The 12,718-nt window shown below is 70.5% G+C and overlaps 3 protein-coding genes across 3 annotated transcripts in view; 2 read left to right on the top strand and 1 right to left on the bottom strand.

Annotated features, from left to right (window-relative positions):
• FANCA (FA complementation group A) overlaps positions 1-12,718 on the top strand; it is a 319,775-nt gene that overhangs the window by 246,692 nt on the left and 60,365 nt on the right. The window lies entirely within an intron of this gene.
• Positions 2,120-5,130, top strand: SLC22A31 (solute carrier family 22 member 31). The gene is made up of 9 exons (XM_058034422.1): positions 2,120-2,458; positions 2,926-3,029; positions 3,102-3,256; positions 3,476-3,644; positions 3,892-4,013; positions 4,113-4,221; positions 4,298-4,512; positions 4,603-4,714; positions 4,794-5,130. The coding sequence occupies exons 1-9, from the start codon at positions 2,120-2,122 to the stop codon at positions 5,128-5,130; spliced, it is 1,662 nt and encodes a 553-aa protein (XP_057890405.1).
• CDH15 (cadherin 15) lies at positions 5,620-11,279 on the bottom strand. The gene is made up of 14 exons (XM_058034415.1): positions 11,229-11,279; positions 9,436-9,579; positions 9,167-9,322; positions 8,946-9,090; positions 8,513-8,673; positions 8,179-8,307; positions 7,882-8,067; positions 7,561-7,814; positions 7,349-7,491; positions 7,046-7,282; positions 6,738-6,977; positions 6,125-6,261; positions 5,890-6,045; positions 5,620-5,817 (listed from the first exon to the last, which is right to left on the bottom strand). The coding sequence occupies exons 1-14, from the start codon at positions 11,277-11,279 to the stop codon at positions 5,620-5,622; spliced, it is 2,337 nt and encodes a 778-aa protein (XP_057890398.1).

The raw sequence follows: 12,718 nt of genomic DNA, 5'->3' as shown, positions 1-12,718 counted from the left end.
TGGGCAGCAGTTTCCCTGTCAAGGAAAAGGTTGCTCAGATCAGCTGCCCATGACAAGGGATGGAACAAGATGAGCTTTAAGGTCCCTTCCAATCCAAACTATTCTATGATTCTAAACATCATTCTTTCTTTTCTGTGTCTCTCTGTGTGCAGTGGGGTTGGAACCCTCCAGGGGTGGGTCATGAGGAGAGGGGACCCTCCCTGTGTTGGTGAATTCACTGAGCAGGAGATGCTGTTTTGGGGCTGCAGAGTCTGGACAGGGATGGGTGGATGCAGGAACTCAGTCCTCGCTCAGCAGCTCAGGGATGCAGCTGGAGGCAGATCCATCCCGGTGCCCTTCCAGGACCTCTGTGCCTTCCCTCCTCCTGCTGCCCAGCCTTTCTGGTGGCTGCAGCTGCCAGCCCCAGGCAGCAGTGAGAGGTGCCCCCACGGACCCCCACTGCCAGCTCTGGCTTCTCCAGCCTCCTCTGTTGGGACCAGATTGGATTCAGCCCCCAGCTCCCCCACTGCTGCCAGCTTTGCAGCCACTTGAGGAATTTTCCATGGTGGAGCAGGGGGATCCTGGAGGATTTCACTCCGATGCATCAGAGCAGCTTCAGAAGAGCCACTGTCCCCTGCCCAGCCCTCAGCCCCTGCCTTGGCCCTGCTGGCACCAGGACGGGGGCTCACACAGCCTCAGCAGGATGGCAGTGCCATGGCCCAGCTGCAGCCAGAGGGATTTTCTCCCCACCCTTTTCTGGGCTGTGGGATGAGTGTGGAACCAGGGGCTGCTCCTGTGTCAGGGGCTTCAAGAAAACAGCCACAGGTAACACTTGTTCTTGGATTAGTTTCCATCCCTGTCTTTATTTTGTTAAACAACCATAAATTTGTAATGACAGAGAGGCCTTTCATGAGCATGTAAAGCTGCAAAGTCCCACAGGCTCATCTGACCACGGTGCTGGTGACCTTGGGAGTCTCCAGTTTTCCTCCCGGTGTAACTCCCAGATGTGTGTGGGGGTGTGGATCCCTCAGAGGGAGGCAAAACAATGCAGATGGGATTTTTTTGTGTGTGATTTTTCAGTGTGAGTTTGCAGGTGTGATTTTTCAGTGTGGCTTTCAATGTGATTTTGCAGATGGAGTTTTTCCACCATTGCAGGTCTGAAGCTGAACACCAAGTGATGCTGCTGCCCCCAGAAATCACATTTGTGAGTAAATTTTAGAAGGAAGAGGGAAGTGAAGCCTGTTTGCAGTTTGGCTGCTCTGTTGGCTCTTCCCACGGGCTCACGTGGTGCTGGGTGCCAGCACGTTCCCTTCCTAGAGGGGCTGTCACAGATTCCCCTGGCCCCCTCTGAGGTCTGGGGGGACCTGGGTGCCTTTGTGGGTGCTCCCAGATGGGTCCTGGAGCTCCCAGCTGCACCGCAGGACCCCCAACACCGGCTGGGCTGGGGGTCCCCAGTCCTGAGAGGGGGCAGGAGCATCATGGAGAGGGGGACTGAGCTGGGCTGGGGGCAGTGAACTGGGGCTGGGGGAGGCAAACTGGGGCTGAACTGGGGGAATGGGGCTTGGAGAGCCAAAGGGGGAAACCAGGCTGGGGGTGCAGCAGGCTGTGGGAACTGGGGCCAGGCTTGGGGGGAGAGATCTGGGGCTGAGGGGGACGAACCGGGACAGGGATTGGGACCAGGGCTGGGGTTTGGGAACCAGACTGGGGATTGGGACCAGGGCTGGGGATCTGACCTGGGGCTGGGGTTTTTGAACTGGGCTGGGGGGACAAACCGGGCTTGAGAAGCAATCGGACCAGGACTGAGCCTCGTGTTGTGGGGTAGTGAACTGGGGCTGGGGGGGTCCGAACCAGGGCTCGGTGTCCGAACCAAGACTGGGGGGTTCTGAACCGGGACTGGGGGGTTCCGAACCAGGACTGGGGGAGTCCGAACCGGGGCTGGGGATCCAAACTGGGGCTGGGGGGGTCCCTGAACCGGGGCTGGAGGGGTCCGAACCGGGGCTGGCGGGGTCAGAGTCGGGGCTGGGGGTCAGATCCGGAGGGAGCGGTCGGGGCGGTGCCGCGGGGCGGGTCCGGCCGGTGCCGCCCCACCTGGCCGCGCCGAGCCGAGGCTGTGTCGGTGTCGGTGCCGGTGCCGGTGGCCATGGCGCTCCGGGGGTCGCGGCCGCGGGGCCGGCGGGCGGCGGGGGGGTGGGCGCCGTGCGCGGCGCTGGCGCTGGGCTGGGCGCTGGGCTGGGCGCTGGGCGCGGAGCCCCCGCACCGCTGCCGCCCCGACCCCGCGCTGCTGCCGCCGCCGCTCCGCCGCCTGGGCGGCCCCGCGCTGCTCCGCGCCGCCGTGCCGCGCCTCCGCGGCGGCTGGAGCCCCTGCCAGCTGTACCGCTACCCCCCCGGCAGCCCCCGGCCCAACGGCACCGCGCCCTGCACCCGCGGCTGGCACTACGCGCTGCCCGCCGCCGGCCTCCGCGCCAACCTCGTCACGCAGGTGGGCACGGGGGAGCGGGACGGGGGGTGCCGGGGCCGGGGAGAGCGGGCACCCCGGGGCTGGGGCAGCCTGCGGGGCTGGAGGGGGTGAGGGGTCCGTGGGTAAAGGAGGGGTTAAGGGAGGGGCTGGGAGCGCTCTGGGGGCGACACCTGAGAGGAGTCGGGGGAACAAACCGGACCCCACCAGAGCCGGCTGGGGGGTCCGGATGCCTCGGGAAAGGCCTGGGTGTGCAGGGAGAGCAGTGACCCCTGGAGGGGTTCGGGGCTGGCTGGGGGAGCCCTGGGGAAGCTGCTGGGGGGCTGCAGGGTGGAATCACCAGTATTGTCCCCCCGCATCTGTCCCACATTTCTGTTTGTGGGGCGGGGGCTCTCCAGGAGCCCTGCAGCCCCATCCATCCCAGCCCTGTGGGCAGTGCCGGGGGTCTGCCAAGCCCCCCACGCTGACACCTCCCCGCTGTGTCCCCGCAGTGGGACCTGGTGTGTGCCTCGCGCTGGAAGGTGCCCCTGGAGCAGACCACGCACCTGCTGGGCTGGACCCTGGGCAGCGTCACCGCCGGCCTGGCCTGTGACAGGTAATGGGGGTCCCTGGGCAGCCCCGCGGGCAGGGGGCACCGTGCCCAGCCCTCACAGCCCCTCCCTGGCAGGTTCGGCCGCCGTCCCACCTTCCTGCTGTCCCTGGCGCTGGCCGTCCCCGTGGGGCTCAGCGTGGCACTGGCTGTGGATTTCCTCATGGTCCTGGTGGCACGGCTGCTCTTTGGGGCAGCGCTGGCAGGAGCCTTCCTCGCCCTCTACGTGGCACGTGAGTGTGAGAGGGCACCTCGCGGGGTTTGGGGGCTGGGGTGCCCTGGGATGGGGGGTGCTCCTGTAGGATGTCCTGCAGCGGGCTGGAATATGGGATGCTCTGGGGTGCCCTGGGTGCGGGGTGCTCCAGGCTGTGGGGTGTCCCAGGATGGAATATGGGACGCTCCAGGGCACAGGGTGTCCTTGGCACCCACTGTGGCCCCTCGCCCCCCGCCAGGGCTGGAGCTGTGTGACCCCCCCCACCGCCTGGGGGTGACCATGGTGGCCGGGTTCTTCTGGATGGCCGGGGAGCTGCTGCTGCCGGGGCTGGCCCTGCTCTGCCGGGACTGGCGGGTGCTGCAGGGCGCTGTCACCATGATCCTGGCCCTGCTGGCTGCCGGCTGGTGGTAAGGAGCCCGGGCAGGGGCTGCGCGGGGCTGGGCTGTGCCCGGGGCTGGTGCCAAGCTGTTCCCAGCCCAGGACACCCCGCCCGGGGCTCTCCAGAGGAGTGGAACCCCCCACCCTGGGTAAATGTTTGCTCAGGTTTGGAGCTGAGGGTTTCTGGGCAGCGTTGCTTTGAAGCCAGGTGGGAAGGTCGGTGCTGGAGGGTGGCCAGGCCCGCGGGGACCCTGTGACCTGACAGCCGTGCCCCAGGTGCCCGGCGCTGCTGCTGGAGCCCCCGCGCTGGCTGCTGGCCACACGGCAGCTGGAGAGCGCCAGGAGGAGCCTGCAGGCGCTGGCCGAAGACAACTGTCCCCAGGACAGCCTCGTGGCGGGTGCGTGGGGCACTGCGGGGGCATCGGCCCCGTGCCCGACCCCGGCTGTGGGGTGGCGGAGCGGAGCCGGCTCTATCCCGGTTTCCCCTCTCCCGGCAGAGCTGGAGGCGCTGTCCGAGGGGCCCCAGCGGCCCCGGTACCACTCGGTGTGCGAGATCTGCGGCACCAGGGTCATCTGGAAGAACGGCGTCATCCTCGGCTTCGCGGCGTGAGCGCCGGGGGTGCCGGGCTGGCCCTGGGGCCGGGGGTGCCACTGGCGGCCCCCTGACCCCGCTGTCCCTCAGGTTCATCGGCTCCGGCATCCGCCACTGCTTCACCCGCAACCTGCTCCCGCACCTGCCCCACTTCTTCTCCTCGCACCTGGCGCTGCTGGGCACCGAGGCGGCCGCCTGCCTGTTCGTGTGCCTGACGGCCGAGCGCTTCGGGCGCCGCGCCATCCTCCTGCTCTGCACCGTGCTCACCGGCATCTCCTCCCTGCTGCTGCTGGCCCTCACCCAGTGTAAGGCCCGCGGGACCCCCGGACCCCGCCCCAGCCGGGGGAGCGGCGGAGGGCGCGGGGTTTGCCCCTGATGTGCTTCACCCCCCGCAGACCTGCTGGAGCTCATCGTCCTCACGCTGTCCGTGGTGGGCACGGCCGCCTCCCACGCCGTCACCATGCTCAGCATCTTCTTTGCCAGCGAGGTTCTCCCCACCGTGGTCAGGTGAGGGGGAGCTGCCCCGTCCTGCGCTGCCCCGGAGCGGGGGCGCGGGCAGAGCCCCCTGAGCGCGTTCCTCCCGCAGGGGCGCCGGCCTGGGCCTGGTCCTGGGCGCCAACTTCGTGGGCAAAGCGGCGGCGCCCATCACCGCCATCCCCAACAGCCGCGGCTTCTTCCTGCACCACGTCGTGTTCGCGTCCTTCGCCATCCTGGCCGTGCTCAGCATCATGCTGCTGCCCGAGAGCCAGGGCCGGGCGCTGCCGCAGTCGCTGCAGGACGGCGAGAGCCGCCGCCGCCCGCCGCTGTTCCGCCGCGGCCCCCGCGAGGAGCGCCTGCCCCTGCTGGCCCCCCGCGCCTATGGCCAGCCGGCCGCCCCCGGCGGGAGGACGCTGCGCTGCCCGGAGCCCCCCCGCGAGATGTAGCGGTGCCCCGGGGGGCTGAGCAGCGACCCCCGCCCAGGGCGCAGCAGGAGGGACGGGCCGGGGCCGGGTCCCCGCGGTGCCGGCGGCCCTGGGGCGGGGATGGAGCCCCCCGGGGGTGCTGCCGGTTCCCAATAAAAGTGCCTTGTTTCTACTGGTGTGGGGGGGTCACGCAGCCCCGCCACCAACCCCGCTCTTTATTATGGGGTGCCCAGGGGTCTCCTCGCCCCCTCCCCAGCTGTGTGGGGCTCACCCCGGCGTTCCCCCCCCAGGTTTGCTGAGCCGGGCTCTGCGGGGTGTGTGGGTGTGCACGCCCTGCGCGGAGCCTCTCGTTGCACACGCGTGTGCAAAGCGGCTCCAGCCGGGCATCCTGTGCGGGTCCATCGGTGAAGCTGCCGCCGCTCTGGGCATCTCCTGTGTGTGTGTGTGAGCTGCCCGCTGCCCCGTCCCTGCCCCAGCCCCTCCTGGGTGTCCCCTCCTGCCCCCTCCCCGCTAGTGCCCGTACAGGTCGGCCAGGCGGCGGAAGCGGGGCCCCCACTCGCTCAGGTAATCGTAGTCCTGGTCCTCGTCCGTCAGGCTGGACACGATGGAGCTCAGCGGGCTGGCCACCGAGCCCGAGCCCTCGTAGTCGTAGATGAGGGCGGTGTCATAGGGGGGCACGCTGGGGTCGCTGTCCGCCGCCTCCAGCCCCTGCGGGGACGGGGGGTCACCGTCAGCCCCCCGTGACTGGGGACTGCTGGGGGCTGCCGGGCCCGCACCCACCTCATTGATGAACTCCTCGATGTCCGAGGGGCCGCTGGGCAGCTTGCGGGGGGCCACGGGGGTCCCGGAGCTGAGCGGGGCGTCCCTGCGCAGGGGGGGCCTGGCCCGGGCCGAGAAGAGCTCGGGGTGCCGGAGCTGGTTGATGTCGTAGGCGTCCTGCGGGGCCGGGAGGGGTTTAGGGGTGCGGGGCCGAGCTGCGCACCCCCGGCACCCCCCTGCCACGGGCCCTGCTCACCTGGTCCTCCTCGCCCCCGCCCTGCTCGTCGTAGTTGAGGATGTTGTCGCGCATATCGTCCCGAGAGCGCTGCAGGAGCCCCTTGCGCAGGGCCCGGCGGCGGCCGCGCACCCGCGCAGCGCCCAGAGCCGCCAGCACTGCGGGGACACCGCGGGGACACCACGGGGACACCACGGGGACATGGGACATGGGAACACCACGGGGACATGGGGACACCATGGGGACATCATGGGGACACGGGACATGGGCACACCACGGGGACACGGGACACGCGTGTGAGCATGGCGAGGCACGGCGGGCACGGGGTGATGGCCGGGGTGGGATGCAGTCGGGCTGGGAGGAGGGATAGGGGTGGGATTGGGATTGGGGTGGGATTGGGGTGGGATGGGCAGGGAGGGAGATGAGGGGGTCGGGATTGCGGTCAGGAGCGGTTGCTGGGCAGGGGGAGGCGTTGAGGGTCATGGGTGGGGTTGGATGGGAGGCCAGGCCCAGGATGGGGCGCTGGGTGGGGGTCAGGGTGACAGAAGGGGCTGGTGGGGCTCGGAGGGGTGGCCAGGACCAGCTCGGGGCTGGGGTGGAGGGATGGGGGAAGGACGGTGGGGGTCCCACTCACCGAGGAGGAGGATGGCGCTGCCCGCGATGATCATGAGCGCCCCGAGGGTGATGCCGGCCCCGGCGCGGGCCGCGGCCAGAGCCCCGTCCAGGCAGGCGCCGTCGCGGCCGCAGTGGCACACCGAGACGTTCAGCAGCTGCTGCTGCTCCCGCGGGGGCGTCCCCGAGTCCCGCAGCAGCAGCGGCAGCGAGTAGGGCCCCTCGGGCAGCTCGGCCAGCACGGCCAGCACGGCGTGGGTCACTGCGGGGCGGGCAGGGGTCAGCGGGACCCTCCGTGCAGCGTCCCCCTGCCCTGAGGCTGCCCCTCACCATTGAAGCGGGCGAGGCTCCAGTTGCGGGCGAGCTGCGGGTGCTGGGGGCTGAGCTGGAAGTGGAAGGGGGCTCCGTGCGGGGGGCGGTCATCGTCGGTGGCCCCCAGGAGCAGCGTCCCCCCGCGGCCCGGCCGCCCGCAGAGCACCCCGGCCGGCGGCTGCAGCTGCGGAGCGTGGTCGTTCACCTCCAGGATCTCGATGGACAGGGTGCCGGTGGCCGAGAGCGGGGGCTCGGCTGGGGACAGAGCAGGGGCTCAGCGGGGGCGGCGGGGGCGCGGGGGGCACCGCGGGGCTCACTCACCATCGTCGCGGGCGAGCACCAGCGCGATGTACCAGCCGCCCTGCAGGAAGGCGGAGGGGTGCAGCAGCTCCCGCTTGGTGCGCACGGTGCCGCTGTGAGGGTCCATCTGCAGCCAGTCCGCGGGGTCGTAGAGCAGCGCGTAGCTGTGGGCGAGGGGCGGTGAGACGTCGCCCCCAGCCCGCCCCGGGGCCGCGGAGGGGAGCGGCACTCACGAGAGGCTCTGCAGCTGCTGCGTGTCGGGGTCGCTGGCGGTGTAGGTGGTGATGGCCGTGCCCGGGGGGGTCCCCTCCAGCACGCTGACCCGCCGCGGGTTCTCGCGGAACGCGGGCGCCTCGTTCACGTCCCGCACCCGCACCCGCACCGTGGCCAGCGCCCGGGGGCTGCCGGGGGCCGAGGGCTCCAGCGGCCGCTCGTTCTGCACCGACACCGTCAGCTCGAAGCGGTCCCGCACCTCGTGGTCCAGCGGCTGCGGGAGGGGCCGGGGGTCAGCGGAGCCCTGAGAGCCCCGGGGACCCCCGGCTGCCCCTGCCCACCTTGAGCACCGAGAGCACGCCGTCGTTGGTGTGCGGGTCGGTCCGGATGGCGAAGGCGCCCTCGGGGTCGCCCTCCAGGATGGTGAATTTGGCCAACCAGCTGGGCGAGCCCGCCAGGTCCTTGTCGTGCACAAAAACCTTGCCCACGTCCACGCCGGCCGCCTGCTCCTCCACCTCCATGGAGAACTGGGGCAGAGCGGAGCGGGGCTGGATTCTGCCCCTTTGGGGTGCTCAGACCCCCGGGCGGGCAGCTCCCGCCCTGCTGAGCCCGGCTCGTCCCCACATCCTGGCTGGTACCTCCTCCTTGGTGAACTCGGGAGCGTTGTCGTTGATGTCCTCCAGGTAGATGACGGCCATGGCCGTGGTGGTCAGCCCGTCCCCGGACATGTCGGCCGCCTGCACCGTCAGGTTGTACACCCCCATGGTCTGTGGGGAACGGGGGGGGCAGAGCTGAGTCCCCAGCCGCAGGGAGCACAGAGATGGCCCAGGGAGCACAGGGATCCCCCAGCTCTGCCCACCCACCCTGTCCCCACACTCATGGATGGAGTTGTGGTTTCCCCATGTGGGGTGCCCATGGGTGCCCCGAGTGCTGGTGCCCCCCAGACCCATCCCGGTGCCCCCACCCCGGTACCTCCCGGTCGAGGCCGGGCCGTGCCGTGCAGATCTCCCCCGTGGTGGCATTGATGCTGAACATTCCTGCAGTGCCCTGCTCCAGGATGGAATAGCGCAGGGCCGCGTTGTCCGTGTCGGGGTCGTCGGCATCCGTGGCATCCACCGTCATCACACAGGTCCCTGTGGGCCCGGAGTGCCCAGTGGGTGCTGGCTCAGGGCTGGCTGGGTGCCCCCATCCCATCCCATCCCATCCCATCCCATCCCATCCCATCCCATCCCATCCCATCCCATCCCATCCCATCCCATCCCATCCCATCCCATCCCATCCCATCCCACCCCATCCCATCCCATCCCATCCCATCCCATCCCATCCCATCCCATCCCACCCCATCCCATCCCATCCCATCCCACCCCATCCCATCCCATCCCATCCCATCCCATCCCATCCCCACCTGGCTCAGCGCCCTCCACCACCCTCCCGGTGAACACGTCCTGCCGGAACAGCGGCCGGTTGTCGTTCTGGTCCACCACGATGATCTCCAGGTCCGTGGGCTCCTCCAGGGTGACCCCGCCCAGGTCCAGGGCGAAGGCTCGGAGCTGTGGGTGCAGAGTGGGGGTCGGGGTCTGCCTGGGGACCCAGGGAGGGGCGGGGGGCACCCGGGATTGTCCTTACCCGGTAGCGGTCGTGCTCCTCCCGGTCCAGCATGGCGTTGAGGAAAACCTTCCCGCTGAACTTGTCGATGGAGAAGATGCCCAGGGGCTCCTCATCCACCCCCGGCCCTTTGATGCTGTAGATGACCCCTCCAGGCTGCTGCTTGTCCGACTTGATCTGCCCCAGGAAAATCAGGGCTGGGGGTCCCAGGCTGGGGCCTGTGCCCCTCTGGGGTGCCCCCTGTGCCCCCACTCTGTGAGCTGGGGGAGAGGCCGGGGGCTGTCACCTACCTGCACCAGGAGGTGGGGAATGCGCTTGTGGTTCTCCGAGACGCTGATGGGGGGGATCACCCAGGCCCTCTTCACCCTGCGAGGGGCCTCGTGCTGCCCCCAGGCCTGGGGGGCTGCAGCTCCTGCCTGGGCTGGGCTGGCACCCTGTGGGGACACGGTGCTGCCAGAGACCCCCAAAGCTCCGGGCTGGGGTGGGATGCCAGGGCAGTGGGCAGGGAGCTGCTCCTGGGCTGGGTGTGCACAGTGGGGTGCACGGTGGGACTGGGTGCCCCTGGTGGGGCTGGGTGCCCCTGGTGGGGCTGGGGTGGGGCTGGGGTGACACAGAGGCCACCCAGCTTGCCCAGGAGCTCTGTGCCAGTGTCCCCTGGCACCCCGGTGTGATGGTGATGGGTGTCCTGTTGGAAGCACCAGGAAGGGGTGCCCCACAAATGGCCCTGGTGGTGCCCTGGGCATGGGCTGTGCCCCACAGGACCCATGGGGAAGGGGGGGTACCTCGGGCAGGCAGCACCCACCATGGCCTGTCCCCACGTCACTGTCACCACATGGATGCGGCACAGAGGGCTGGGGGCTCAGGGGTCAGTTTGGGCTGTCAGTGTGACCCTGGGGGACAGGCAGGGGATGCTGGGGAGTGGCAGAGGGAGTTTGGGGCCTGGGATGGAGCTGGGGGCTGTGAGGGGAGATTGGGGATGGAAACAAGGGGGACAGGAGTTCTGGTGGGCTGCAGTGGGGTCAGGGGGCTGTGGGGGCAAGGATGGGTTATGGGGCTGTGTGGGACCGAGGTCAGGGATTTGGGGTGATTGTGGGGGGACTGTGGGGCCCGGGGGTGGGGAGGGGATGGAGCGCTGTGCATGGAGCCACCCACCCCAGCTCCGTGCCACCCTTGTCCTGGGCCCGGGCACAGGCGCTGTCCCCTCCCCTCCCAGGGAACACATCTGGGCAGTGCCTGCCTTGCACCCACATCTGTGTCCAGCTGTGCCTGCACCGCTGGCTGCCGGGGGTCCCTGGAGCTCTGGGGGCCGTGTGTGCCCTGATGGGGGACAGGGGACCAGGGCAGGGGGACTGGTTGTGCCGGGGGTCCCCGGGAGAGGCTGTGGGGAGGGGGCTGTGTCCCAGCCCCACGGGGTGGGCAGCACAAGGGGCTGGTTCTGAGGCTCGGGGGCTGCGCTGTGGCCTCCAGGTCTTTCTCTGCTCCCTCCTCCAGCAGGAGAAGCCTCCCGCCCGTCCTTGGGGGCCGCTGGAGCTGGGGGGCATGGGGATGTGGGGGAGGGATGTTGGGGACCCCATTCCTGTGGGGCTGATCCCCTTTCCCTTCCCTGCCCTGAAGCAGCCGAGCGCAGGCTCCAGGCCAGAAGCACACCGGCCCCTGTGGCTCAGGCCTGGGACCAGGATGAGGGGCTCTGGGGGGCCCTGAGCGGACAGGGGGGTGCAGGGAGCCCCGGGCCCACAGCTGGGGAGGGAAAAGAGGAGCAGGGTGTCTTTAAGCGGCCAACCCTCCCCCCGAGCCCATCTCAGCCCATCCCGGCCCGGGCGCGGGCAATGTGCCGGAGCCGCAGGCCCCCCCCGGCCGCCGCCATCTGTGGGGTGGGAAACGCCTCAAGAGGGGCCCCGAGCCCCCATCGCCCCCAGCCCCATCCCCGCCGCCCCCACGGATGAGTTCCCACGGGCTCTGGGGTCCGGCCGCCCCCCGGCTCCGTGTGCAGGCTCCCCATCCCAGGCAGCCCTCCTGGGGCCGGGGTCCCATCCCGCGCGGTGTTCCCGGTCCCCCCGCGGCCCCGGTGTCCCCCAGGCCTTACCCGAGCGCAGAGCGGGGCGAGCAGGCAGGCGAGGAGGAGCGGGGGGCCCATGTTGGAGCGGGGCACAGCCCGGCCGCCGGCCCCGAGCTGAAATAGCGGCGGGCCTGGCTGAGTGACAGCACAAGTGCTGCGGGCACCGCACCCCCCGCGGGCAGCTGGGCCCGCCGCCCCCGGCCCCGGCCCGCGCCCCTGCCCGGCCCTGCCCGGCCCGCGGGGCCCGACGGGGGCGGCGCGGGGGCCTTGGGGGATGCGGGGGCTCGGGGGGGTCCCGCGGGCCGGGCCGGGGGCGCAGAGCCCGGGCAGGGCGGGCGGAACGCGGCAGCTGCGCCGGGCGCGGGCCGGGGATGCCGCGACGGGGCTGGCGGGAGGGGGAGACCGAGCCCGCTGCCCCCCGGCTGCTCCGGCGCCGGGACAAGGACCGGGACAGGGACCGGGACAGGGACCGGGACAGGCTCCGACACCGACACTGGGACGGGGACCTGGGCCTGGACCTGGACCTGGACCTGGACCTGGACCTGGACCTGGACCTGGACCTGGGCCTGGACCTGGACCTGGACCCGGACCTGGACCAGGATCAGGACAGGGAGAGGAACCGGGACCGCTTCTTCCCGCCCCGCTCGGCCGCGCCTCCCGTCGGGGCGAGCCCGCCCGTCCATCCCCGGCCGTTCCCGGTGCCGGTGCCGTCTGTGCTGTCGTCAGGGCCCGTCCCAGCGCGGAGTCGGGAGAGGGACCGGCAGCGTCCCGCGTCTCCCGGGCCCGGCGGGTCCCCACCGGGCGGGGGCTGCTCCGGGAGTCCCGACAAGGCTCTCGGGCCCCGCTGTCTGTCCCGGCGCTGTCCCCGACCCCCCGGTCCCGGTGCTTTCTCCGACTCCCTTGGGCAGTCCCAGTGCTGCCCTCGACCCCGCGGCCGGTCCCGGTGTTTTTGTCCACCCGGTCTCGGTCCCGGTGCTTCCCCCGACCCCGGTGCCAGTCCCGGTGCTTCCCCCGACGCCCGGTGCCTGTCCCGGTGTCGCAGCCGTGCCGTGGCACCAGGTGGCAGCATCGTCCCGGCCACCGGCCCCGGTCCCGGCCGCCCTCGCAGCCCGCGTTGCCGCACCGGGAGCATCCCCATCCCCGGGGGACCCCAGTGCAGCCGGGATGGAGACCCACGAACCCCCGGGCAGGGCGGAGGGATCGAGGAGTTCCTGCCCTCCCGGGAAACCGAGTCCTGGGCTTGGCAAGGAAATGAAAATGCGTCAGTGACACCGGTGGCACCACCTGGACCCTGTTCGGCACTGTGGGGCCCCTGCCCAGCGTTGTCCCTTCCTTGGGGATAAATGTCCTGGGTGGCCTCGGTGCGGGTGCCCAGCACGGGGATGGGGAGAGGGACACAGGAGGAGGGATGCGGGATGTGTCCCGTCCATAGCCAGGAGCCGAGCGGCGCTGGCAGGGCTGTCGCTGTCCCCAAAGACAGCGTGTCGGGCGCTGTCAGGGCTGTCGCTGTCCCCAAG

Source organism: Melospiza georgiana, chromosome 14 (assembly GCF_028018845.1).
Source record: "Melospiza georgiana isolate bMelGeo1 chromosome 14, bMelGeo1.pri, whole genome shotgun sequence".
NCBI lineage: Eukaryota > Metazoa > Chordata > Aves > Passeriformes > Passerellidae > Melospiza > Melospiza georgiana.
This window is presented reverse-complemented; position numbering and strand designations above follow the sequence as displayed.

Bases quoted from the DNA above. Each gene is read 5' to 3' on its own strand.
- SLC22A31 (XM_058034422.1), top strand. From the start codon at position 2,120: ATGGCGCTCCGGGGGTCGCGGCCGCGGGGCCGGCGGGCGGCGGGGGGG. The intron at 3,645-3,891 runs GTAAGGAGCCCG...GCCGTGCCCCAG, and splicing joins CTGCTGGCTGCCGGCTGGTG to GTGCCCGGCGCTGCTGCTGG. The intron at 4,222-4,297 runs GTGAGCGCCGGG...GCTGTCCCTCAG, and splicing joins GTCATCCTCGGCTTCGCGGC to GTTCATCGGCTCCGGCATCC.
- CDH15 (XM_058034415.1), bottom strand. From the start codon at position 11,279: ATGGGCCCCCCGCTCCTCCTCGCCTGCCTGCTCGCCCCGCTCTGCGCT. The intron at 8,674-8,945 runs GTGGGGATGGGA...CCGGGCCCACAG, and splicing joins GGTGGAGGGCGCTGAGCCAG to GGACCTGTGTGATGACGGTG. The intron at 8,308-8,512 runs GTACCGGGGTGG...CGTTCCCCACAG, and splicing joins GGCCCGGCCTCGACCGGGAG to ACCATGGGGGTGTACAACCT.